This window comes from Opisthocomus hoazin, chromosome 1 (genome assembly GCF_030867145.1).
Source record: "Opisthocomus hoazin isolate bOpiHoa1 chromosome 1, bOpiHoa1.hap1, whole genome shotgun sequence".
In the NCBI taxonomy this organism is placed as follows: Eukaryota; Metazoa; Chordata; class Aves; order Opisthocomiformes; family Opisthocomidae; genus Opisthocomus; species Opisthocomus hoazin.
The window spans coordinates 33,292,539-33,320,469 of NC_134414.1; the positions used below are offsets into that span (position 1 = coordinate 33,292,539).

Below are 27,931 nucleotides of genomic sequence, written 5' to 3' on the forward strand. Positions count from 1 at the left end.
GAAGCAGAGTGAAACAAATACAACAGTCTGAACATGAAAGCATGTTTTGGTTTAGTTTTTAACATTGAGGAAATTAATTGCTGAGGAACTGTACTAGTGCATCACTTGAATTAGATGTTATCACATAAGCAGAAGCAGCGTGTTCTGCTTTCCCAGCTGTATCAGCCTCACTAGAGATATGCAGCTGCACAGAGGAAGCTGAATTACGATTGTAGCAAACTGGGAAAATGCCTGTATTATTTTTAATGGATGTTGCATTTACTCATTTGTGTATCGCTTGCTGCTAGACTGTATAAGAAAGTCAAGGAGGTGATTGTACATTTGAGCCAATAAGGTAAAGCAGGTAAGTCATTCTCTGTTGACCAGCTTCTGCAGAGTTCAAACAAGGACTGGGTTGTTTGCTTAGACTGGTTCTCTCTAGGTAACAATAAGGTTTAAATTTTAAAGCTTTTAGAACAGAGTGGGACTTGTTTCAGCTAGAAGAGGCTGTCTGTGCAAGAGAAAGCTTCTGTGCCTGCAGTTCAGATACACATGAAAGACCAGTGCTATCAACGGTGCAGGTTGTTTTTGGTTTTTTTTTTTTCTCAAAGTCAGAGATGGGGTAATAAATCATATCTGCTGGAATCATAGTAGGAGAAAGCTGTATGGAGAAATGCCTCTCAGAGTAGGTGCTGTGTTAAGTCATTTTGGGAGGTTTAGGTTAAATATTAGGAAAATTTCTTTACTGAAAGAGTTGTGAAGCTTTGGAACAGACTGCCCAGGGGAGTGGTGGAGTCACCATCCCTGGAGGTGTTCATAAAACATGTAGCTGTGGCACTTTGGGACGTGGTTTAGCAGGTATGGTGGTGTTGGATTGACGGATGGACTTGATGATCTTAGAGGTCTTTTCCAAGCTTAATGATTCTATGATTTCCCTAAACACTAGGTACCTTTGTGTGTGCTTTACTTCGGAGAAGATATTTCGGTATCGATAACTATCTGTGGTTATAGGTTCCCAGAGAAAAAATTGGCTAAAGTAGATATGGCTGGTATGTAGGTTGGCTGCAAACTAGAGTGTGGTCTGAGAGAACAAACGAAATTGCCCTCTCTGCCTCTTTCCCCAGAAAACCTAAAGCCTGACGTGTGACATGGGCTTAAGACCCCTGTTTTGAAAATCTGTAGTTGTCTCCTTCATCAGCAGCATGGAAGCAATAACTCACGACTGCCTGATTTCTGCAGAAATAAGATGGAATAATATTAATATTTTTTTCAGATATTCACATGCAGGGTGTTCCTTCCATCTTTCTTTCACTGTTTGTTTCTACCCTGGATCTTAGCTCTGGTCTATTAAAGCAGTGTGTAGGTTGTAACTACCTAAGAATGCAAGGCTCTGAACTATAACATACTTTAAATGCAGGGCAGGCTCTTTGGATTCTATATGTGAGATTCGAGTAACGTTTATATAAGCTGTAGAATTGCTCATTTAGGTGCCTGAAATGCTGTGGAGCTTTTAAATCCAGTCTAGAAATATTTTCTTCTTGACTTACTTGTTAGTCTGTTTTCTAGCATAACAGGTGCTAGGGTTCAGTTCTAATTGATCATCTGGCTTGTAAAACATACTTCATATCCTGGTCTTTTCTTGGACATATATGGGACAAAAATGAATGCACAAGTCCTCTGGTAGATAAGATGAATATGTACATAAATAGTACTGGTTAGAATGAAAAGTAAACTTCCTCAATGTGAAACACCAGTGACTGGCTAATTGAGGACAGCTCACTGAAATAGGAAGTGCAGAGACCTCTCTGGTGTTGTCAGAATATACAGGTGGGTGAAAAATCATGAAAATGCAGGTTGATAGTTCAGGCTGTGTATGATTTGTCTAATATTCAAGTTCAAACCATAAACTGCTTTGAGCAGGCAGCGGCAGCCATGTCAGTGCTGGTGCCTAGCATCCTTAACGTGGGGCTCAGGCTCGAAAGCCGTGTGGCTTGTTGTGGTTCTGTTGGTGCTGTCACGTGAAATATCTTACTTTTTTTTTCCCCTGCTAGATCCCCAGGAATTGTTGCTCTGATTGCTTGAGCTCTATCGAAGGTGTAGAGAGCAGAACAGCTGTGAAGCACTTAGGCTGTAATGCGAGAGCACTAGCCAGACAGGAGTCTGAAATGGCACATTGCTGATTGAGTCACACCTTCAGTATGAAATTCAGTGACTGGCTTGGGGTAATGTGGGCAGATTTCCTGGGGAGCTGCCAGTACTGATGGGCAGATTTTATTTGTGTATCCTTTAGTTTGTGTGTTGTTGCCCTTATGTTTCTTCCTGTGGGCTAGGCTTGTACTCAGGGTTGTATCCAGGAGCTGGGCAGTGACAAGCAGTCACTTCTTTTGATAAGACTTGCAGGCTTCTGAGTCGACACTTTTTTTTTTTTTAAATAATTTAATTTTATTTTACTTGTTCTAGTAAAACTTCGAACAAAGACTGTTCAAACTGGCACTATTTGGTCATTTTGGGGAAAAAACTGTCAGCATTGGTAGGCAAGTGGAGGCAAGAGCAGTGTGTTCTTATTGAAGCACTGGACATGTCGCTGAAACAATCCTTGTTCCTGTATTTTATAGCCTGCCTCACTTTACTTTTAGTCAACACATCTTCTTGCTTGACATGGAAAAATGGCATATGTGTTACATTTTTATTGCTACTTACCAGCCAAGGGGATGCTAAAACACACTCAGAGATAAATAAATGATGCTCCCAGTATGCGTCTTTTCAGTCTGATGTGCTCTCATGTTTTAATAATACAACCATATACATTTACTCTCTGTGCAAGAAGGGGTAGGGCCAGAGGAAATAAGATTTCTGCCACAGTGGCAGTACAGCCCTTTTATGGCAAATTGCTGAACCTGAATGGATATTTGTCAGTCTCTTCCCTACACATAAACTGTATCTAACTGGTGTTTCACACAGGCTGGTGTTGCCTGGTGGACGGTGTTCTGAACTGCTGGAAGTCAGTCTGCCATAAGGCCAGTGGCAAGACAGCCTTACCTGTGGAAAGGAAACTATGATACTGATTTTTCTTTCTAAAGAACTTTGAGACTTATGGATGAGAGGTGCTACATGAAAGGATAAGGTTGAATATAATTGCAAATCAACTAGCTGTACTGAAGCCTAGGTTCCCAGGACATAGAGAAACTCTTACTTAGCAGAGCTTTGTAATTCAAGGGAAATGTAAACCTTTGTTTTGTCTTTCTTGTTCATTAGCTCTGTACGTGCACTCTCAGTTATTGCTAGTGTGGTTGGAATTGGCCCTCAGAGACAGCACACTGAAATCTTCGTTCCTGATCTTGTACTCAGGAAACAGACTTAGGGATGTGTCTTACTTGGAACTGCATAAATTGAAGGCTTGAAAAGATAACCAGGTCAAGGAAGTTCTTGTTCTTTTTTCCGAGACTTGGACATAAGAAAAGCAAGCCAATTTAACTGATTTTTACCAGATGAATGAGCCATTGAAATCTGTACAATTAAAGTTGTGGGGTTCTTTTTGTTCCCACTTTTTCACAGTTGAAATAACACTGTTCCTAATAATACTGCAAAACTCAGGCAGATGGAAAACTTCACTGAGTGTGGGGTTGGCTGCCTGCCCTTATCTGAATGCTAGCAGATTAAAAACCTCACTAACAATTTACCACTAATTGCCAGATAGAACATCAGGCAAAAACTATTCTAGAATCCACCAAGACACTTGGGTCTGCAATAACTGCATCATCAATTAATTCGATGTTATAAACAGGTAGTGGCTTTACAATATTACTTCTGCTGAAACTGTAATTTTTTTTATAAATCACTTTTAAAGTACAGGTTTTGGGGTCACTTTAAATCTGTAAAGCAGATAAGAGTATGTGTTCATGTACTATTGTTATATATGATAACCTGTTGATTTTGAAGTCTGAAATATGTGAATCCTAAGGAGTCTTCCAGGTTTTAGCAGGCTAAAGTGGAGTTACACCACCAGCATTTTGGAAATCTGCCTTTGCAGTGTTTGTTTATGTTTTCTGTTAGGGCAGTTCCATGTTTTGCTTAGTTTTATGTTCTAGTACAGAGGATTTGTAGCCTCCTGTGGGAAAGACCAATGTCGTAATACACAGTGACTTCTGTCCCTTGCACGGGGATAGTTTCGCTTTGGTTTGGTAGAGATGGTGAGGTCCACGGTCAGCTAACTGTTGCAAGAACATGCAGAGCTACCTTCTTGCGAGACCTAACGCTTTTGGTTTCCATAGAGTCCCCTCGGGTTCTGCTTCAGGTCGTGGGAAAGGTAGCCTCATTTTATTTAGGAGTTTATGAAGTAGACAGGCTGATATTTGTAGGGGTTTGTGGGGTTTTTTTTAAACAACTGAGTGTATGAATTGAGTATGTATCTCCATAATAGCTCCTCATTTTCTACAGTTGCATCAAAGTTTCAGACTTGCATCAAAGTTTCACTCTGTGATTGTGAAACCACTTGAATTACTGCTCTTACAGGTTGACAGAGTAGTTCACTGTATGGAGTTAAAAATGAGAGTTGTTAATTGGAGGACAATATCAGATTACTAAACTAAATTGAGACCATCTCGGAGCAAGTGGAACAATTACAAAATGGGCCACAGGAGAATGCATGGTGATTCAATTTTTTTTTTTTTTTCCTTTGAGCAAGTAAACATGAAACTTAAATAAACATTAATGTGATCAGCACTTGGGGGGGAGTGTGTATGAACAAAGTATGTTCTTATTACGTGCTGTGCTCATTGCTTTTACTGAAATTGCCCTGTGTAATGCACAGACTGACAACCCACACCGTTGAATCTATTGTAATAGAATTGGTTGAATGGTACGTAATGGTGGAGTTGCTCTATCCTTATAGGAAGGTTTTAACTGCACTGTATTATACATGATTTCCTATTATGTGAACTCAGCTTCAAGACATAAAATTCCTGTAAGTTTTTCCAAGGAAAAGCAAATATTGATGTTTATCTTTAAAAGAAATTGTGCATCAATCCCAGGCGCCTCTTTAGCTGGAGAAAACATGGCCAGCAGGTACTGTGTCAAACCTTGTTACATTGAACAGGGCTGTAACTTGTGCAGTAGATTTCTCTAGTCAACTCTTCACCTCGCAGAGTTCAGTGAGGGCAAGATGAAATCCTGTACATGGGGGATGATAGATAGGACAATTACTCACCCTCTTCTGCATTCCTGCTGCTTCTGAGCATGCTCCTGAATTTGTCTTGCTGGACTCCTTTGTGGCACAGCAAACACTCCTTTTCAAAGGGAAGCGTGGTATACCACTTCATTTAGCCCCTCCCTCCTCCCCCAGCGTTACACCAGTGGGAGTCAAGCTTTCAGGCCACGTAGATAATGTACCTTCCGATGGCAGGAAAAAGTGATGTCTAAGAGCGTGGCCTCTGTCACACAATCCTAGATGCAGGTTGTACAGCCGTGTGTCCAGCACTGCCTTGTAGGTGTACTCATAGCTCCCTGCCTGCTGTGTCTGAGATGCATGTGAGAGAGAAGCTGCTGCTCGACTTTCTGCCATGTGAGTGATTCAGAGTAGCCTGCTCTTTTCCACAGGTACTTAGACCTGTGCAAGAAATGGGCTGTAGTCCAGGAGAACTGTTCAGACAGAAACATCCTGCTCCCAGTTGCCCTGTCCCCCTGAGGGCTGTCGGTTCCTCCTCTGTCGTGGATATAACTGCCATGGAACAGCCGCTGGGAAACGTGGTGGCCTCAAGGCTGACCATCTCCCTTTGCAGAGTATTTGCTTGAGACAAGGACATGCTTTCTCCAGAGTCTCCCAGGAGTAGTGACAGCTCTTGTTTTCTGGGGAAGAAAAGTCTTCCATTGTTTCTAGCAGAATCCCAAAGGTCCTCTCAGAGAGGGGTGGGATCGCCAAGATACCAACTTTTAATGCTTTCAGTGCAAGGCACATCGCTGTTGATCATCGCCTTTCCCTCAATGCACCTTTGTGTTCTCTCTTGGTCTTTTTAAACAATTGCAAAAGAAGAAACCTCAAAAAAATCTGTGCGGTTTGAACACAGTGATAATTAAGCAGTAGTCACATTTGATATGCTTTACTGTTTTTAATTAAGCTCTGTGGGAGGAGGTTTCTCTTTAACAAATGAAAATTATTTCTGTGTCAAGGAAATGTACTAAAATGTTCATTTTGGAAATGCTGATGTCCAGTACATTGACATTAATGATCAATTATTAGCAAAATCATATATAATTTGGGTGTTGTCTTGATTTTCTTAAGTGGGGGGAGAGAGGCATGTGGTTTCTTGTACCAAATCAGTCTTGGTTTTGCTTGAAAAAACTTATTTTACTAAAAGTTAGAAAATTTTCCTTTTTTAGTTTTTATACAGTTCATGCAATTTTTGCTTTATAAGGACTGCAGCAGGCAACACATTCATTTGTGGCTTCCTCTTTTACTTAGAAATTCATGTCTGTGTTACTCATGCTGCAATACAGCTGTGCTTGGCAGAATACCTGCCTTGAGGTACATGGCTGTGCCAGGCCTCTACACTGATTGTACTTACAACTCTTCCTATTTGTTTGAGCATAACTATTAAACTATGTGCCAGCTTTTGTGGGAATAAAAATGTGGAGGTTTTAGTATATACCTTGGTAATAAGGTGTTTCTGTTCTACTGTTATTGTACTAAACTTCTTGTCCATGCTGTCTTGCCTGTCAGACCAGCCCATGCAAATAAGGACGTCTAATATCAAAGTATATTTGTACTAAGGAGTTTGTGTTCGAGCACTTAAAATGAGGACAATAGTTGGTGAAATATTTAGTAGTGGGAGAAATACAGTGCTTCAGTCTTGATGCCTGATGCATTGCATCTGTGTGTGTTTTGAGATACCAGCGCTTACCAGAGGAACCTGTGGTCAAAACTGGTCTTTTTGTGCTCTGTCTCAAAGCAAATGAGCAACTGGTTTTGTGGGGCAAAAAGATTGAATGCTCTGGCACTGTGGGATTTACTGAATTCTTTATAAACTTGAGGAACAGAGGCAACGCTGGCTTTGCAGTTGGTTTGTGGTTTGAAATAAGCACGCAGGCCTCTGACAAGCTGTAGTTGCTATAAGCAGGATTTTTGGCATTGAACATTTCTCTCATCCAGCTGGAAAACAAAACAAACCCCAGTTGTTAATGAGGCAATGTTAATGCATTCGTCTTTGCATCCCTTTAGAATTAACAAACCAACATGAAGCCCCTTAAAAGTGTAAGTTAATCTGCAAGACACTAAATCAAGCATCCTCGTAGCTGGTGCATTGCAGCTCTGCCTCTAGGAAATGCAGCTTATTTAACCAAGACATGATGTTACTTTGCATTTGAAGAATCCATAGCAAATCAAAATCTAATCCAGGCTCTCAGCTTGTACTGAAGTGATTTTTTAATTTTTTTTTTTTGGCGTCGTGGCAGTCTCCCATGACAATCAGCGGTAGTTCTTGTCCTAATGATGTCATCGTTCAGTCTCCCCGCCGCTACCAGGGGAGGCGTACGGGCTCTCGTTGTGCACTGGCAATTGCCTTTGCTTGCATTTCCTGCTGAAGACAGGCTGCATTTACTCCTCTGCTGCATTCGCTTTGTGTGATTTGTCGGGGTTTTAAAGATATTCTGTGCATGTGGATGTCCCTCCGATTATATAGAGAAAATAAAGACTGTTGTGACTGACAGAGGAACTGAACAGTTTGTTCACCAAGCATGTAACACGTTTGACTTTGGTAGCGTATTTATAAGCATGCTGTGTTTTAACTGGGTGATCTCATTGCCTCTGAGGAAGAGAGGTTATAGAGACAGATGCTGAAGTCTTCATGTCTAGTGAAAAACAAGGCCTCGGTAGCTCATGGAAAAAAATACGTTTATATCTGACATGAAATTGTTGAACTAGAGCCATTTGTGAAGAGATGAGAGAAATTTTATACTTGATGCAGAAACACTAGACTAAATGGGGCTGGATTTATTTTGAATTAAACAGATTATACTTTTTTAAATACAGTTGAAAGGGGAAAAAAATTTTAAAATATCTCTGAAGAGGTAAAACCAAACAAAGATCCCTGTGTTGCGCTTGAGTGGATGAAACATCTCTAGGTGTGTCTGAATCAAACACACTAGCTGTTGAACAGTGTTTTGAATAACAAACTTTGCTGGTCATGGTAACAGCTGTAATGGAATATAGTTGTGTGGTGTGTACAAATCTGTGCTAAATGAACATGATTAAAGTGGGGAAGAGCACAGTTAAGTTTCACCAAGTAATCTTAGCTCAGCCTTGGACAGGCAATGTTAATATTTTTCCTGTCAAGAATTCCTTATCTTCGGTAATAGTCGTGCTGGGGATTAAAGAGGCAGGTTTTGTGTGCAACACAAATTAGAAATGTTGGGGTACTGAGGCATTTCAGTGAGAAGGCAAGAACGGGTATGTCATGTGCATATGCAAGGGCCTAGGAAACACAAGTGTGAAGCACAGTTTCCTTCTCTTGCTCATGACCTGGCATAGATATATGCATATATGCCACACATGGAGGGGAAATGCATTCCCCAGTTCTTCACTGGTGTTGCCTCACCCACAAGGAAATCCATACCCGAGCCATTTTGCTTTCACACTTGTGGCTGGAATGTCGTGATCCGTTTGCTCTATAGGTACAATAAACTTAAAAGTCTATAAAATAACTGATGTGCCTTTAGAGAAGTATGCAGTGATGCAGACCACTACAAGCTGAACAGGCATATTGCAGGTAGAGCAGCAAGAAAGTCTTTGAATTCAGATGAAGTTTTGGAAATAAAGAGATGTCATTATAAGGGATGCAGAGAGAAGAAAGCTTTTTTGAAAAGAGAAGTTAATGTTGATGTCTGTCTGTCTTGTAGGTACATACATTCTGACAACTGCCCTGCTGCCCCTCCTGGAGAAAGAAGCTGACGCCAGAGTGGTGAGTCAGCGATGCTGTTGAGAAGTGGTGCTTTACTATTCTTACCGTCTGGTTTGTGACAGCATTTCTTTGACTGTGCTAGCAGTGCAGGGTTAGTTTCAATGCTGTAAGCATCTCCAGAAACCTCTTGGATTTTGCTAACGGCAACCTCCTTCTGCAAGGCAAAGCTCCTGCCTGATACTCTCAACCCTCCACTGGAAAGCAGAGTAAAACACTTCCTTTTGAAACTTCCCCTTTTGTTTTCCCTGGGGCAAGTTGTCTCTTGCAGCATAGTGCAGAATACCTATGACAGGAGTATAGGCTTAAAAGAACCTTACAGGTCTTGGTGTAAAACAGGGCAGCAGGTACATTTTTTAACTGAAATTTCTGAAGTTTTGTACAGTACATCCTGTTTTCTAATTAACGTCTATAAATGCTAAACATATAAACTGCAAATAGTGCTATTCTGTTATTTTCTTTCTCTCAATTACTTTTCAAAAGGAAGAAGGACAAAGTTCTGTGATGGAGTCGACACCACTTTGAATGAAAATCACTTTCTAAAAAAAATTCTATTTCTTCCAACTCATCTCCAGGTACGCTCCACACATGAGCACAGGCATAGTGCAAAGAGTATGCAGAGGAATCATCCTCCTCCTCCTCCTCCTAGGGACTGCAAAATATGGCCTGAAGACCACATTGCATGCATGAGCATGATTGCGGGGTTTTATTTTTCATTCATTTGCTTTTCATTCATTTGTTTTTTGTTAATTTGATTACAGGTAACTGTTTCTTCTGGGGGCATGCTAGTTCAAAAATTAAACATATCTGACTTGCAGTCGGAAAATGGGACATTTGATGGAACTATGGTGTATGCACAAAACAAGGTACAGTCCGTGGTTTTTGGAACAAAGCCCAGCACTTGTTTGGTAGGCAGCTTATACCGTCTGCTTTGCAAAAAGCCCGTTGTTCACTGTTGCTTTCCCATTGCATCCAACCCATACAGAGCTTTAACCTTCCGGAGTATGATGGCATTTATGAGTGCATACCATTTTGTGTGGAGAGCATGGCTAGATTTTCATTTGGTTTGATTTAAGTGGCAGGGGGAAAACTATCTTTAGCTGACCCACCCCTTCTGCCTGCTTAGTTCTTACCTACAGTCCACAGCAAGTAGACGTGGTCAGTGAAAGCAGTGTAACCACTTTAAAAGTAACCTTGTGGCCAGGATATGGACTGCAGTGACCACAGTGGTCTCTGACAAAGTTCGCCAATAAATGAAATCAGGATGAGCAAGGATATATTTCTGCTACACATAAATGCCCTGATATTTACAGCATATTTGGTGTAGCTCATCTGCCTGGGAACTAACTTGGTGGACAGGCTATTGAACTTGATGCTAGTCTGGCTCTTTTTGCTCTATCCTAGAGACAGCAAGTTGTCATGACAGAACAATGGGCAAAAGCTCACCGAAACATCCATTTCTCCGTTATGCACCCCGGCTGGGCAGACACTCCAGGTAACATCTAGAATATATATAATATATATATAATGCTTGACATTCTATATATTCTATATATTCTATATATTCTATATATTCTATATATTCTATATATTCTGTATTCAATACACAAGTATTTTTTGTCTTTTCAGAATTAGTCTAAAAGCAAATTGAAATGAGACTTTCTGGTAGATTTCTCCAGCAGGTGCAGTGACTTCTTGGCTCCAAACTTGTGCTTGCAGTAGTTCTGTACCCCCTTGGTAGCTCTGTTCTGCACAGTGTCTGCAGTCTGTGTATAGCCAGAGAATAATAATGGGCAATGAATTGTTCCAGCCCCACGCAAATGCACAGTAGAGCCATAGTGCGTTAAGCTAACCTTTAAGTTACATTTGTAGTGGGACTGTTAAATACACAGATGAGAGCTTTTGCCTCCATGAGTACCAGCGTGGAGATGCTGGGAATTTGCAAGGGCATATAGGAAAACAGAGCAAGCCCTGTTCCTCTGCTCTTCCTCTAAACGTTTATTGCTGCCGAGAAGCAGCGGGTTTGGCCAGACAGCCCTTTGTCTGAGCTGCAGCTGTTCTTCAGTGACTGTGTCTCCGCAGGCGGGCCAGCATCAGTTATCCAGTATGCGTGTTGCGTTCTGCAGTTTGTTACCAGCCCCTAACACCCAAGCTTGGGATGCAGACTAGCAATCTGATCTCTAGGTCTTTTCTGGGGATGCAGTTTCACAAATTCACTTCTGATGACAGAAACACTTACTCTGTCTGTTTTATGCTTGAAAACTGCCCTTTCCAACTAAATATCCTGGTATTTCTTTTTCTTTAAGATAGATGTATTTTTGCACATCCTTTGTGGATTGCAAACCTAATGAACCATAAAGTTGTCCCACCTGAAAGTTCAAGGAATCTCCAACCCCCCAAAATAAGCAGCTGCAGGGGATGGGCCTTCATTCATCACCTGTTGGACAAAATAAAAAGAAACCAGGGTTTAAACATGAATTATATGGTTGGTGTAGGTACTGTTCAGCATAGAGTTTTTAAATACAATGCTGCAGCTGGTTTCCTGGGTTTTGGTATTTCTGTTTCCCCCATGTCTTATTTCTTTGCAGTTTAGAATGGCATTGGTTCAGGAAGCTCTTGCTGATCCTGTTCTCAGCTCCTACTAGTTTTGTCCCTGTAATTTGACCCAAACAAACAACTGGTGGATCATCTGGAAGCTTAGCATTATTCCACCATAAGTCATCGTACTCCTAGCTATGGGGAAATACTTGTTCTCTTCCATAAACTCTGAGATGCTTTCTCTTCTTCCTGTGCTCACAGTGGCGATTTTAACCTGCTCTTTTTTTTCTTTAATCAAAAAAAGCCTTGCATGGCAGACCACTATTCCATTGTTTTTCTTTCTAGCTGTGAGATCGTCAATGCCAGATTTCTATCAAAAGATGAAGAATATTCTGCGCACAGAGGCCCAGGGAGCTGATACTGTTGTATGGTTGGCAGTATCATCTGAAGCAACAAAGTTACCGAGCGGCTTGTTCTTCCAAGGTAGGCCAGCAGTGTGTTACACTGGGTAGCAGTGGAGATCCCTCAGCTGCCTGAACTGTAGGATCCCCATCTGGCCTGGAAGGGGATCAAGGCTCGACCAGGCAACCGTTGCTCAAAGGATAAAGTATTTCTCAAAATCGTTCCAAGACTAAAGGTTCAAGCGAGCATTGTACAACCAGAGAATGACTGTGTTAAGTTATGTTCCTGCTTTTGTCCTTTAAAGTAGCTGATAGAGACTTCAGAGCATTTCTTTAGGGAGGGTTGGGTTTTTATTAATGAAAATGGCTGTATGCAGGACTGTGCCAAGGGAAGGGATATCAAAGCAGGCAAACAGCATCTTTTATGATGCTGGGAAATTAGCATCCTTCTCACAGAGCACTGAGGTTGGCTTTGTTTTGACAGGCTCTTCCTCCTACCGTTCCATGCTAGTTGAAACTGCCAATTCCCCCTTTCTCTAATGCTGGGCAGAGACTTGAGCACAGTGGCATTTTTGGCACTGCAAGCATAGGGAATGGAAAAATAGGGCAGAGTCTGTCTTGTCTCGCAGGCAAACGACAGGCATCTTAGCAGCTGGAAGCATAGGTGTCTTAAAGGCGATGCAGATCAGTCCAGAGGGAGAAAGGCAAAGCTCCGGGTAATTGCTTGCAGAAACCGAGTACGTTTGTGGGATGTGGCACTCAAATCCTGATTCACTGAATTTCTAGGTGGAGCGTGGAGGAAGTTCAGACTTTTCCAGGGTCGGGTAGATTTTGTCCCTTCTGTCCCCTCCCAGACAGACACATGGGGTTGGCTGACAGATATTTAACCAGACCTTTTTCATGCCATCCTGTGGTGCATGCAGAAATCCCACATCGCAGCCTGGTCAGTCTTCTTCATAGAATCAGGCTTTGCCTTTTTTGTACTCCTGTCACCTTCTTCTGGTCCTGATGGTTCTGCTCAGTTGTTCTTTCTCTAGATCATCACTCCACCAGACTCTTGCCTTTGGCCTTTGTCTGCGCCCAGCTTTATTAAACAGGGAACATGCCTTGGCTCTTCAGCTATAGCTATTGACTTGTGAGAGCTTTGATCGTGGTGTGACTGCTCTTAAGGCTGCAAGAGAAGTCCTGTGTCTGTGTCCAGTGCTTACCAAATAGTGATGAAGTCAGTTATTTCTCTCTCCTGCTGCCCTATGGAAGCCACAGCTTAGTAAGGGCCCTCTTCAGGCCCTTTCAGTAAAGGGCTTTGTGTGCAGGGCACTTTACCACAAACCCTGCTCTTCTAGTCCTAGGCGGCCATTTCCTGAATCAGTCACATCTCCCCTCCATTTCCTCCGTTCTCTTTTGTCGTTCCCTTTGAGTGCAAACCAAAGCCAGCAAATACTTTTTTCCTGAGGAAAAAAATGGGAAATGAAAACATGACTTGTACAACCAGAATTCTATGCCTATGCCAAAATAAATAAAAAATGCTTGACAGAGTCCTGCTTTCCAAAGACTAGAAGCATCTTCTCCGTGATGCTGAACTTGGCTTTCACACATAGTTCCCAAACTTTAGCACAGGCTGCTGGAAGCACTACAGTTGGGTAGGAAGCAGTTCATATTCAGTGGCGGAGAAGGGGATGTTCCTCTGCATATGTATCTTTCCTCAGGTTTCCACGAGCAGAGGTTATGTGGTATATGCAGCCAGTTACAACATTTGCACTTAAGAGAGCAAACATCTCTACTCCCCTGGGAAGCCTGATGGCAGGCTGATAGGTTTTCAGGGGAATCTGCTGCCCAGTATTGTAACAGCTTGCTCTTTTAGTCTCAGCTGGCTGTTGCAGAAGTTGGACTTACTGAAACAGTCGAACAGCGCTGCACCAGCAGGTTGTTTCGTAGACATCTAAGAGCACTGTCGTAAGGTTCCCAGGCTCTAGATACCATGACTTTGGAGAGAAAAATCCTGTAGAATGGATGGTGATACAGCTGTATTTACACAGTGAGCGAGGGGTATGAGATTTGGAAAACCAAGCAAAGCATCAAATTGAGCAAATTTGGTCAAACATCTTTACTTTGGATACATGTTACTTACGGTGATTGAGCAATTAGTGTAAGTACTTTACAATTAGAATTTCACCATTTATTTTTAAGGATGAAAGTAAGCATTTTAAGATATAAACCAAACTACAAAGTCCCAGCTGGGGAGTTTGTGTACCGCTAGAAACATTTTCCAGGAGACAAGGAAAAACCCTGTCTCCTGCTGAAAAAGCAACCTCTGCCTGCAGCAATAATAGCAAGTTATTGGTCTTTGTCTACAGGAGTGACACTGGTGACGGGGAGCAGGTGCAAATCCCCTAGTAAGGCCTTCCTTTCTCTCTCCTGTCCTTAGCTGCCAGTGAGGTCCCTTGCTCCCCAGTCTAAGTCATACTGTGCAAAAGGACAGTCATTCTAGTTCCAGAATACAAATGAAATTAGTTTAATTTCTCGTTTGGAAGATATGCTTAACTAACATCATTTACAGAAAGCTAAAAGGTAAGTTTCCTGGCTTCAAGACCATGAGGTATGTTTAGGAAATATATTGCCTAGCATAAAGATCTTTTGTGCTAGAAGAGGTCGTTAAATCATAGAACCATAGAATATCTCAAGTTGGAAGGGACCCATAAGGATCATCGAGTCCAACTCCCATGATGTACGCATAAGGTTTTTTAATTTTTTTTCTTCCAGACAGGCAGCCAGTCCCTACACACTTACCACTGGCAAGCACCCACAGTCTGCCAGAGGACGAGGAGAAGCTAATGGAGGTGCTGGAAGAGTTCTCCCAGAAGTTTAAATCCACTTCTCCAGCAACTTAGTGTCACTCCTGACACAGCGTAACCACAAAGCTGCTAATTACACAGTAAGAGTACTGTGGTGCGCCTGCTGTTGAGGGGAGGTGGGATGCCCTAGGCCTGTTGGAAACAAATGGTGTTCAGGTGTTCTCATCATGGGGGAGAGCGGCGCCTGCAATTTTTTTTTTTCTGCTGCTGAGGGTCTCTGTGAATCTGCACCTGCTGTCTCAAGACACAGTAAGGCTGTGTTCTTTGAATTAGATGAAAAATTGGGAAGCCTTAAAACAAAATCCAAGACTTTGTGGTTACCCAAAATCTTTTAAAACTCAGCATACAAAGAAATGCAGAGGAGTGTACCTTCAGTAGCCCCCATGAAGGACCTCAGAAAAGAAGCAGTGATGTTTTAAACAATGTTTAACCATTGTATTTGACAGGTTGGTGGCTTCCTTCACTGTGAGGGTCACTGGGCTCAAAACTGTAACTGGGAATGCAGAAACTCTCTCTTGTATCACCTGCTTGGTTTAAATGGAAGGATTCCTCATGCCTCCAGTTTCTATAAATCAGTGCTGGTATGCAGAAGTGATCTGCTTCCTCATGTTTAAACAGCAAGAGTTTAGGAACGCTGCCAAATGCCTTCCACATTACTTTATGGAGCCAGGGCTGAATATTACCCCGTTTATGTCAAGACATTGCAAAGTAGGAGGTTTCAATGCATACCACCCCCAGACTGGCTGGATCCAGCGGAGAAATGGCTGCGTGACTAGGCATGAGGAGAAATAACATGCTGAGCTGTATGTGCTTGTCATTTCTGGGAAAGATCAAAAAGGGAATTGCTTTATCATTATGAATGGATTAAGAGGGGGAAGGGAACACTGAGGGGCACAGGTTTTAGAGGAGAAGTCCACCTCCTGGTGAGAGGGTTGTATTTTACCTGGAACTGTTTATTTCTAGACACAGAGGATGGGATTCATCTTACCTGACCTGTGGACATTTGAGTTGCTCCCTGAGATTCTCAGTGTAAATCAGCAGAGAGAAAACAGACTTCTTTGCAGTGATTTACCAGATCTAGTTTAAGAAACAACCCCTACATTCCTACATCTTTCTGCTGATGGTGAAGACAACCAGCTCAGACTAAGACATTCAGGTGGGATTCATTTTGTCTTCCATATATCAGATTTACTGCAAAGCCAAGACTATTAATAACAATAGCAGTAACACATTTTCTCCTGAATGGAGTGTGTTTGATAGCAAATTGCATGCAGAACCCAGCCACGTTGCACTGCTGTTTTACACGTGGGTGCGGACCAGTGTGGTAGGACAAACGACCTAGACACAAATATAATGCAGGCATTGTTGAGTTCTCTGCAGTGGCTGGTAGCTGAAGGCCATGCTGATGGACAGAGGAGAACTCGTTATGTCCACTTTACACAATTCAGTTTCCCAAAAGATACCCTGCTGGCTGATGGCGTTTACTTATTATTCGAAGACACCCTATTAAGTACGAGTTTAGAAAAAACTTCTTTGCAGCCTTGGCTTTACTGTCAGAGAGGCCCTGAAATACGTTTTCCCATGATAAGCAGTGCTGAGACACGTCCGGCTGCCACAGCTCTTCCTGAAGAAGCTGGGTCAGCGTTCAAACTATTGCTTCATTTTTAGTGACTTAACTCCTCACGCCATAGCGAAAGAAAACAACAGCAAGGCTTGTACAGACATTTATTTCCTAAAAGTCTGGTATGAACATTTTACATGATTCAAACTGTTAAATACAGTTACTGAAAACAAGAGCATGGCTGGAAGCATATATAGTAACTACATTTCTCTATCCGGTAGTTGAAAAGCTAATAAAAACATTTGCATACTTGAGTATTTAAGTCAAGTTGCAGTCTCTACAGCGTAGAAAAGTTTAATGACTGGTATTTAAATAGTTCATAAAAATAACCAGAAGTGCACAATATATATATAACACATATATTTTAGTTGACATTCTGTACTGATGTATTTGAATAGCCTATGTTTTTCTTTTTAGTCACAGCTTAAAAATGAATCCAAAGGTATGAAAATGGCTTTAATCAAAGTTTGGTCACAGTGTAGAAGAGCCAGATACTACGGTTTAAGAGCACTTGTGATTTAAAAAGAACTGAAACACAGGACAGCTATTAGAAACAAACTCCGAAGTCTCCCACACTTTGGCATTGTCCTGATGATGCTTTATTCCAGCCCTTTTCCGCTCAGAGCAAACGCGGCATGTGGCTGTAAAGCCAGCAAGATGCTTTGTGTTAATGCAATTCAGAATAACTTGTACCTGCACGTAAGCAAATACATTTAGTGCCACCTGTGAAATTACAGGGGCAAGGCAAGGCAGGCATCCAGTGACAGAAGACCAGATATAGAAAGTGGTGTACATGCTTGCTGAGCAGTGCGCACTGAGGCCTTCAGTACACACCTGGCTTGTAGGGGCCGAATGACAAGCGCAGCAGCTGTTCTCGCTGCCCTTCTCCTTTCCACGGCCAGCCCAACACTTCTTGCGTCAGCTTTCAGGCTTGTGTGACTCTGACCTCCACTGGTTTAAACGTGCTGAAGGCTTTCGGATTATTCTTTATTCTGTGAAGTCACCTAGGTGGAAGGTTTCTGCTCTCGAGGATTTTGCACAGAGGAGAGTAGAGCCACAGACCATGTGTCAAGTCGTGTCCCCATGTCCTTATGGAAAGGCACAACCTGTCAACAGAGCAATGGGACTCACTGCGATGAAGCGGGGGCCACTGAAACCTTTCTCTGTCTTGGGTGAAAATTTTAGGGGGGTCAGTGTAACAGATATCAGACAATTTTTTTAAACTGCATTTCCTCTTCTCCTAAGTTTAATTTCTGGGCCTCATTTATTCTTCGTAAAAAAACCAAAGTAAAACAACCTATGGTTGATTAAAGGTATAAACAATGGTTTGTCCTCTGCCTTTGAATAGCAGGGCATTCCCAGTCACTGTTTTGGAGTAAACTGCAAATGCCAACTGTTTGCATTTGCAACAACACACCTGCCAGTTTTTGTGCTGCCCTAACTCTCCACACTTACACTGTTGCTCTCACTGGGAACAAGATGCAAGCAGGGACACCGCTTCCTGTGAAACAAGGCTCGGGTGGGACGCTCAACATCCCCTGCCTGGGCTCAAAGACGGCAGTTTTACTATAGCCTTCACGGTAAACAGACTTAAGATGGTGCTGAAAAACTCAGTGTAAAGAATTTATTTGGTGAGACACAGCTTTGGGCCAGACATTTCCATTTCCAATTCAATCACTGATTGTGTTTTTGGAAAAACAAAGCATTTTTTTTGAAGCCAGAGCGGTAAGAACAGTACTAGTTTTCATTAACCACTGTTGAACTCGGTGAGCAGGGAGCGAACATGGAGTTACTCTTTCAGAGAACAACGTGGTGGTCACTGACTGCAGTGGAGAAGGGCAGCTACAAACTAGTTTAATCCCTAAGTTCCTTTTGCCCAGGCCCTCCTTCTGCTCGCTGTGTGTGTTGCTCTCTCTCGCTCCTCCGCAAAAATAGAGCTCCCTTCTGATGACACCAGATCCTGCTTATCTAAAATTAGTGCTGGGCAGCATCCACTGACTGCTTTTTGAAATGAGCTGTTGCCATGCTGAATGGCAGCGGGGAACTTCAGACCTCTCCTGGCTCAGCTCTGAGTATTTCCCTGTTTGTCCATCAGGCTGACGTTTCTTCTTTTGTCGTGAGAGGTAGTTGTGGGTGTCTTTGGGCAGGCCCAGGGACTGATTACAGATGATAATTTTTAAATGTAAGTAAGATGACTTGAAAACTCTCTGTTCCTGCAGTCATGCTAACAGCACTGAGCTAGACAATGAGAGAGAGAAGGCATTGAAAAGCTGAGAGTCTAACAGGGAGCGAGTGTAACAAAAACAGTTCTGGGACTAAAAGTGATCCAATCCAGGAACTGCAATGTGCGAAGCAGGTCAGTGTTTACGTTCCTCTCTCTAGAGGGAGCCACCAGATAAACGTTAGGAAAAATGCTGTATTCTTGTGAAGGAAACTTGTTCTCTCTCAAGGCAAAAGCTAAAGAGACACAGTGCCAGCCTGGCCCAAGGTCTTCAGCAGGCCGGGTTTTCAGCCTGCCGGCACCAGCAACAAGTCAAGCCTTTGCTGTGCCAACAGTGGTATTTCATAGGTAAAAAATGTTGGTACAAAAAAGGAAGAGGGGTAGAAGCTGCACTGGTGCAAACTTCAGGCAGCTGTCAGGAAGTGGTGTGTTCCTTGATGGTTGAAAGTCATCTTCAATATGGGACTTTTTACAGGGGCATATAGTGACAGGACAAGGGGCAATGACTTCAAGCTGAAAGAGGGCATGATTTAGATGAGCTACAATAAAGAAACTCGTTACTCTGAGGGTGGTGAGGTGCTGGCACAGGTTGCCCAGAGAAGCTGTGGCTGCCCCGTCCCTGGCAGTGTGCCAGGCCAAGTTGGAGGGGGCTTTGAGCAACCTGGTCTAGTGGAAGGTGTGAACTAGATTACCTTAAAGATCATCTAGTTCCAGTCCTCCATGGCAGGGGGGCTGGAACTACGTGATACTTGAAGTTCCTTTCTAACTCAAACCGTTCTGTGATTCCCTTGGCTGCTCACCCGCTGCCAGGCGGTCAGAGTGAGAATTCGTCATGGCCCCACTTGCTTGTACAATAGTTGTCAGTTTTATGCCAACTCCCAGAACAGGTAGATGAACCGGTCCAGTGAAAACTCGATAACCCTAATTCCTCGTTACAAATCAATACACATAGAGAAAACAAAGGAACAGCCAGAAGCCAATAGAAATTAATTTAGGGGAGGTAAACTAGCACAATTTATTAAGTTATGTTGGAGACACTTATTTACATAATGGAACGGAAGTAGAAAGTGTGACACTATAATAATTAGTAGAAAAGATGGTCAAATTGCTGAGCAGTATTCCTGGAAAACACTGGCCTGAACAAAAGCCAGTAAGATTTTTTTAATGTAAAATCCCTCTATTCTCACTACGGTGGAGCTAGCTTACCAAGGAGAGAGTCATAAGCAACACTCAGCTTACCAAGGAGAGAGTCAGAAGCAACACTCAGCCTTTGGAAAACTAAACCACACCTGAACCTAGCGGTAACGACAACCATGAATCAAGTTTGTGTAACTCATTTTTTTTCTGAAACTGTCTTGATTACTTACTGGTGGCAACCCCACCGAATTTTCTTGGGACAGGACAAAGTAGGGGTGTTAATGATGGATCTTTCATATTTGAGGGAAGCTCTGATCTGTTATAAAATGTTTGTATTTGTTTAGTAACTGCAAAGGTGCTAAATTCAGTGAACAGGGACAAAGAATTTTGTAAAGAACCCTGGAAAGTACAAAGGTGATAAAACCTTTAATAAATTCATATTATTTAATGTATAGGGAACAAGTAACTGGAGAGAGGCAAAACCTGTTATCTTCGTAAGGCCTGACACCTCTTGGCACCATCTCAGTAGCGATGTCTCTCTTCCCCATCATTTTAATGTCAAAGGGCTTCTGCATTTAATGCATTTCTCACAGCACTACTTAAGGTAGATAAATACTATTAGGCGATTAAACCAAAGAAGAAGAAATTGAAGTCAGAACTTCATAGACTCAATCTACCACCCCCTCACTAGAACTGCTCTGTGCTCGTGGCTTCTGGATCCTGACCAGGACTGCTGGTCAGCTTAGAGTGCCGGGACAGGCGGTGGTTTGGCTTCCTACAGTTCTGATGAACAGTCATCTCTACACTACTGGCTTTTTTTAAATGCTGATAACATTTAAATGCTGATAACTCTCGGCATCTCTTCTTTGCAAAGACTTTGCCAGTAGACTGTGCACTCTTGTTTTTGTTTTGTTTTGAGTTCGATGTCCCCACATGGCACCAATTTCCATGCCTTTGAACTCAACCGCTTTCTGTTCGTAGCAGCACAATGCTGTCCTGCAGCAAACAAAATTTCAGAGATGGGCAAAGACTGGTCACAAGGGGAAATCCCCCAAACTGGGAAAATGCAATGAAAAGTCACATGTAACTACACACAGCTAATCTCAAACTTAAATTCCAGATCTTCAGGTTATTTTCATACTAGGGACCACTTTTTTCTTCTGGTGAGCAAAGATTTCCTGACAAAATTCACATGCAATTTTGAAGAGAAAAAAATCTGTTTCTTCAATATTGCACAAGAGGTCAAGGCTGAAGGGACCGAGAACATTAATCCATCCTGAAAAAAGGATCGAGTGTGTTGTTACTGTTGCATACTATTGTCACATATAGAAACAGTGTCTTCTAAATCCTAATTGAAAACATCCCATGTGCTCAATGTGGTGCCCTGGAAAGGATGTGGCCCTGTAAAACCACACATTGTAGACCTATTTCTTATGTGCTACAAAACAGAATTTCGGTTGTTCTTACGCAAATCCTGTTGAGAACAGCAAGGACAGACATATGTAGCATTTGGTAATTTGTTAGTAGCCCTAGTATTTTAGGTGTAAAGATTTTCTAACCCATGTTGTAGACACAGACTTTAAGTGGACTTTGAATCACAGAATGGTTGAGTTGGGAAGGGATGTTTGAAGGTCAGGATCCAACCCCCCTGTTCAAGCAGAGCCACCTAGAACCCATTACCCAGGAATCCTCACAGTGAAAAGGTGTTTCCTGATGCTCAGAGGGAACCTCTTGTGTTTCAGTTTGTGCCTGTTGCCTCTGGTCTTGTCACTGGGCACCTCTGGAAAGAGCCTGGCTCCATCTTCTTTGCACACTCCCCTCGTATTCATAGACATTGATCAGATCCCCCTGAGCCTTCTCTTCTCCAGGCTGAACAGTCCCAGCTCTCCCAGCCTTTCCTCATAGAAGAGATGCTCCAGTACCTTTGTCATCTTAGCAGCCCTTTGCTGGACTTTATCCAGTAGCTTCATCTTTGTCTCCTAGACTGGGGAGCCCAGAACTGGACACAGTTGGGAAGAAAAGTTGTGTATTCCTCTCTAACAGTGATTCCCTCAGCAGGCACAAAGCAAACTTTTTTTTCCCCTACATCTTTTTTGGATCACACACAACCCTTTTCGTGCATCCAGCGACCAGCCTTCTTACCAGCAACCGACCCCACGCAGGGGGAACGCATCCCTCCTTTTCCCAGTACCGGGGACGCTCATGCCACCCTCTCAGGCACTAATCACTTTTGATGTGCTAAGAGTCAGTGTGCTGACATTCAGGTGATGGCCTCAAGTTCAAGAGGACAAAGTGGGGAGGTCACTTGGGCTTCACTGTAAAGAGCAGCTGTAGACAAGAGGTCTAACAGCTGAGCACACTGATGTCCCCATCCGGGATCATTCTCTGTTCCACTGGCTGACTTTCAGCTCTGCGCACCACCCTGCTTGGATCATGTCTAACCACGATGTTAGTCACCTGTAGATGGAAGGACCATCAGCGCTATCGTTGCGAGCAGTTGCCCACATACTTTTCCCTTTAAGTATTTTCAGCTTAAAAAGACTGAATTTTGGGGCTCAGGTTGATCTTCCTTCAGCCACCTGGAGCACGAGTGGCTCACGTCAGTTGCTCAGGCACTGTGCATGCGACCAGCGCCTGCCCCACCACCTGCCTAAGCGCCACAGGTACTGTTCATTTTAAAACCAAGGATGGCAGGCAGACGCTCTGAACAACGCTGCTTCTTCCCCCAAGGAAACACCAGCTAAGAGAGAAGTGAAAAATCCGTCTTTCTAAAGTGAAGAGCAGAGGAAGGCCAGCGTTGTTTGTAACGTGCCTTGGCACAGCAGGAGATACCACCAAAAGCCACCTGCTGCTGCCACTGCAGCAGCCCTGGGGAAAGGGGACTTTGCTTCGTTTGAGGGGGTGTGGGGTGGGTGCTGCGTTGTTTACATCTGAGGCAAAAGACACCCCCCACCCCCAATAATGGCATTCATAAAAATAGCTCAGATTTGTTATTCAGCAACTCAAATGGAAAGAAAAGGACCAGGCAACAGTGACCTCTTTTCGTGGGGATCTAGAAGTCAAGAAACTGAGATCGTTACGCTAACACGACAGAACAGGAAGGTAGGCATTTAACTCTCCCGACGTCAAATCCTTCTTGCTTCATTTAGGAGGTAAAGGAATTATTGTTTGGAATAGAGACACCTATTTTCCCTTCATATCTCTACATTATAGCTCTTAAGGTCACAGCAAAGGGACAAACTTCCCTTTCCCCCTCAGCTTTACTTTCAGCTTATATCATTTTCTAAGCCAAGACCAGCTTGTCCTGAGACTACAAGATAAAGGGTTGTTCAGCTTAAACTCAGATAACCCTGCAGGTAGTTTAGTCAGAAAGAACAGCGAGGGAAGTTTTGCAAAATGGATTTGTGCACCCAACACCCACCCATGAGCAACACTGAAACCACGGCTCCTTGGAAGAGAAGAGGGGGTGGACAAGTTTACTGCAGAGCAGTCCAAACTCACCTCGCTCCCAAATTTAGTCTCCTTTGGAGTCAGTTCCTCACCTTTGTTTGAACGTTAAATGTTGGAAAGGACTAGGTGTTGACCCAGGGGCAGATCCTCAGCTGGCTGACTCCACCGCTCCATCAGCATAAGCACAATTCATGCCGGAGCCCCAGGCTCGGTGCAGCCGCCGTGCCTCCTCAGGAACAGAGTGCTGAACAGTGATGTAAGGTCACTTCGGTGCTCCCATGTTTCTGTCACCGTGAAAGAGACTCTCTGCACAGCAAAGCAAGTCGGGTCTTCGGCCAGAAGGCGCTGAGCCCAAGGTAACATGGAACAGTGTAGTCCAGCAAAGTTTCATACATCTTCTCCAGCTGGAATGAAATATTGGCAGGCGACTCGCTCATCTTGCATAGCTTCGTCAGCCAAGAACACTTCAGTCATCAGAAAACATGCACAAGGTGTAATGAAAAGCCTTCCAAGGGGAAACAAGCATCTAACTTCCAGGAGAGAAGGTGGGAGGACTTAGAAAACAATTAACATTCAAGCTGGAAAAAGGAATCTTTTTAGTGCTCTGTGAATTATGTTTGAAAATGTGCTTTAAAATATGCTGCCTAGAGGGGAACCAACAACAGGCTGTATGACCAGGAAATTCAAGGTGGCATCATTTCAGAGAACATGACTGCAAAACGCTTAAGCACAGTTTATAGGATGTTTGAAAAGAGAATTTTCCCTGAAAATACGTAGCAGTCCTGCGACACGCACACAGAAGTCCACTCACCCTTTACTGTGGCTGCTCACCGGTCTAGAATTAATGGCATGGATTGCATTAACGTTTTTGTTTCCTCAAAAGTGAATTACTGCTGGGCAAACAAAGGAGAAGCTTTATTTTCTTTTGGCATTATCACTCGAGCAAAACCACAAAGCTTCTTTAGGCAGCAGTGTGCTCTGTAGTGGTAAACATCATAGCCTCCCCACTTTAGTGGGGAGAAGTAAAGTCCAAAATGGGGTGAGGCTGAGCACCACTGATGTGCTGTGTCACAGCAGCTCCAGACCACGAGGCCTCCTTCAACAGGAGGTACAGGAAGGCCCTAGGCCCGGTCTGTGTTTCTGTCCTCTACACCAGTTTCTTCGAAGGGCATCAGCAATAGCATGCTAAAAAGTGAAATGGATTAAAGGAACAGAGAGCTGACTCTTCAGAGAAGATCCCTTTGGAATAAAGGGCTTTTTTGTTTATTCATCTGACAACGTCCTTCTAAAAAGGTAATTTTGGTCAATCTAGGGTTTTAAATAGTTTTTATTTTTAAAAGAAACCGTAAAATATGACAACAGGACAATGGCTGTTGTTCAGCAATATCAGTTTCTAGCCTATAGAGGAAATTAATAAAAACCATCAGCATTTGAAAAAATAAATATGACTAACCATATGGAAAACAGGAAAATCAAATTCATCTTCAACAACACAGACAGGTATAAATGCTGAAATGTTGCTGCGCGAGGTAGAGGTAAACAAGACTTCTCAGACCTAGACCAGTTTTAGATCTGCCTCCCCCCAAGAACAGATTCCCAAAAGTTCCTGTTGCCAATAATTTAATTTGAGCCAGCCTGTCAGCCTCAAACTCAAACGGGTCTGTGTGCTCCTTGTAATGCTCTGAGCCGGAGAACTATTTCAGTTTTTGTAGAAATTAGTTGCTAAGCAACCTGGCCCCCTGGTTTTGCAACTTGTGCAGCAATAAAAGAGGCAGGAAGCTGGATTTTCGCTACTACAAACCAATAAAATGCTCTCCGGATGAGATCCGCTAGGCCAAGGAGTTGTTAGAGCCCTTTTAGGAATTGCAGTAGTCCGTCAGCTCCTCGGTGATGCACCCGGAGAACACGCAACGCCGCGCCTGGAGTTCCTCCACTGAAGAGAGCATGGTCAGCAGAAACATCCCAAACCGATCGGCACTCGCTGCAGGGGGAGCCGATGGCCGCGTACAGGATGCTGATACCAAAAACTCACGTGGTGAGACACAACCCAAGAACCCTCTGTACAAAGCAGCAAGTATCTTGACATAGTGAAATATGAAAATGAAAAATTGCACCACGCACAGATTTTCCAAACAAATTCAGGACAACCAAAGTCAGATCGTACAAACCGTTAGTTAAAAAAATACCTTCTTGTATATTTTGAGAATAAGTGGAAAGAGTCTTCGTGCAAATGTTCAGCCTTGATCAAGCAGAGGACGTAAAGTCATTGTAAACGCGTTAGTTCCTTTCTCATCTGCTGTCTGTGCCCAGCGGTATCTATCTTCTGCAGTATGATTAGGGTTAGGAAATCTGTTTCTTCTGTAAATATCACCTTCCAAGTTCCTCCGATGTACCATCAGGACACTACTGGTGTCATATCCCACAACTGTTAGTATAATAAAATATCACAACATAGTGAGTAATGGTAAAAGAGAACAAAATACGGCATATAATGTGACCTCTGAATAATTTGCGTCTTTTTCTTTACTTAAGAGAGGTGGGTGCAGCAACTCTGAAGAAGTTTGATTTCATTTTCCAGCACTCATGTCAGACTGGTGGACGTTGACTGAGTGACATTCTGTACGTCACTGTGCTTTACCCCTACGAGCCAGGTTCATAGCCAGCCTTAAGAGAAACCAAAAACCCACACTGTACTGCTGACTTGAATGACTAGCATAGTCGTAACACATGGTAAGGGTTTTTTTTTTTTTAAATTGTTCAATCTTTGTTATAAACTTAATCACTATTTTAGCTATTTCTTTACCTAGCCACACAAACTGAGATTTGCCCTGTCAAAATACAGTTTGTCTTCCCAGAGGAAAAGCTACAGTGAATGCTCGTCCCAGCCCCTTTGGACAGTAACTTCATAGACCAAGACCTCCTTGCTCTTTACTGAGCAGAAGTCCATCAGTGACGGGTCTCTGTGTGGAAGAAAGCAGGTAGGACATACCTGCAACCACATGGGAAAGGAAGGTGGAATGAAATACAGGGGCTAGAGCAACGCCCTCGCTCCTACCTTAATAACCTTGTCTGTCCCCGAGGTCAACAGCCATCCCCTGGTGGCATCAAAGTGTACGTGAACGATGTTGTGCTTACTGTCATGGAAAGTAGCTGTGGGCGCCCGCCTGAAGAAAGAAATCCAAAAATCAGCAGGCTGTGACTGCAGATTTCCCCCCCAAATGATCTCTGTCGAGGAAAGTATTTCAGCGTTGCTGTAAGTCATTAATTCAGCAACCTCTCTGTAAACTCCATTTTGAGACCTTTCTGGCAGGAGAGGAGCAGGCATGGAAGCCTCTCTATCCCTTCTGGTTTGGTAGGCACCATGGAGGCTTATCTTGCTGGAAGAGCCCAGGGACCACCCCGCCAGGCTGCTCCCACCTGGACCCTCGCATCCACCCAGGCCCTCCCAGGCGCAGGGGTTTTGCCCCACTCCAGTGCAAGATGGCTCGGTGTCCGCGCTTACTCTTCATCCGTTATGGACTCGTGACAGCTATCGCAGACCCTCACTTCGAACTCGAACCCCATCAGCGGGATGGAGGAGCGCTTGGAGCTGCATTTGCCGCACACGGCTTTCCCACACTTCCGGCAGTGATGCTGTAGGAGACAACATGCAGAAAGGCGTCTTCAGCAACAAACCCAGAACGCTGCTCAGGTCCCACTGGCTCTACCATCTCACTCCAGCAAGACCCAGCCAAGGCTGCAGCAAACAGGAAAGTGACCCTTCCAGGGAAGATGAAGGAAAACAGGCAAGGACTTCAGAATAAATGGGGGGGGGATCTTACTTTTTTTTGCCCCTCCTCCACTACCTGGGGCAAGCAACAGCTGGTCACTAGCCTGGACACTGGGAAGTGGCAGATAAAGCACTGCCCAGGGTAGGTGAACTTGACATATCTCCCATGCTCCAGACTGACACCACACACCACCCAGTAAATCACTGCCACCTCCACCACCTGGCATCTGTGGATGCAGCTGTGGGTCAGGGCTTCTTTGCTGAGTGTGACCAGTGTTACGGGGGGTTCAACAGGGTAGAAGGTGGAAGTCCAAGCTGTCCTCTTTTCGTTAGCACAGCTAGTGATGGGAGGACAGGACAAGGAGCCCCTCTACGCACCCAGGAGATGTGTCCCAGCCAGCCAGGCATCTGCCGCAGGGCTGGGAGCTGTAGTTACCCCTGTCCCTGGGAGCCTCCCTTCGGGGGTGCAGGGGATGACACCACCACTCAGCAGCACGTGGCACATTAAAACATCTGCAGGTCGAGGTGGGACAGGGCTGCATTAGCACAGTGTCAATTCTGGAGTCCCATCCAAGCCTCTAAGTAGAAACATCTACCATCTAATCATCTCGGTCAACTCCTGTGGCCATTTTCAGCCCCAGGAGCACTAGTGTTTCTGCAGGTTGATGCTATGCACCTCGCGTTTTCTAATGCACTGGCTGTGTAGGAGCCCAAGGCTGCCTCACTGGCTGCAGGACAGCCAGGCTCTACGGTGATGAGCGTTACATAAAAGAGAAGGTGCAGCTCAGCTCTGCCCCAGACACCTGACTTCTCCAAGCTCCATGAGAACGTTCCTTTCAGCATTTTTACACCCCTCTCCCAGAGGTCTACAATCTGCAGTCCTCTCCTGCTGGGCAGGAAAACACAGCAGCACGTTCTGAGCAGACCAATAAGCCTTTTCCAACACAGCCTGAGCAGTTACAGATGTTTACCCAAGGTCATTGAAAACAGCTTTGGTTCCAGCACAGTCTCCAAA

General features: G+C 43.7%; 2 protein-coding genes across 6 annotated transcripts in view; one reads left to right on the forward strand and one right to left on the reverse strand.

Moving 5' to 3' along the window:
- Window positions 1–27,931, forward strand: part of DHRS12 (dehydrogenase/reductase 12) — a 42,982-nt gene that overhangs the window by 13,378 nt on the left and 1,673 nt on the right. The window contains exons 6-11 of one of the 3 annotated variants that reach the window (XM_075421242.1): window positions 8,869–8,930; window positions 9,689–9,793; window positions 10,332–10,422; window positions 11,811–11,948; window positions 14,627–14,798; window positions 15,682–16,437. In XM_075421242.1, the coding sequence (XP_075277357.1) occupies window positions 8,869–8,930; window positions 9,689–9,793; window positions 10,332–10,422; window positions 11,811–11,948; window positions 14,627–14,754 (524 nt within the window). In that variant the 3' untranslated portion in view covers window positions 14,755–14,798; window positions 15,682–16,437. Of the gene's footprint in view, window positions 1–8,868; window positions 8,931–9,688; window positions 9,794–10,331; window positions 10,423–11,810; window positions 11,949–14,626; window positions 16,438–27,931 lie in introns of those variants that run through there. The other 2 variants (XM_075421250.1, XM_075421234.1) reach the window with 2 other exon arrangements.
- Window positions 25,485–27,931, reverse strand: part of WDFY2 (WD repeat and FYVE domain containing 2) — a 65,007-nt gene continuing 62,560 nt past the window's right edge. For all 3 annotated transcript variants that reach the window (XM_075421200.1, XM_075421210.1, XM_075421221.1), the window contains exons 10-12: window positions 26,650–26,780; window positions 26,203–26,311; window positions 25,485–25,572 (exon numbers count right to left, since the gene is read on the reverse strand). In XM_075421200.1, the coding sequence (XP_075277315.1) occupies window positions 25,543–25,572; window positions 26,203–26,311; window positions 26,650–26,780 (270 nt within the window). In that variant the 3' untranslated portion in view covers window positions 25,485–25,542. The remainder of the gene's footprint in view (window positions 25,573–26,202; window positions 26,312–26,649; window positions 26,781–27,931) is intronic.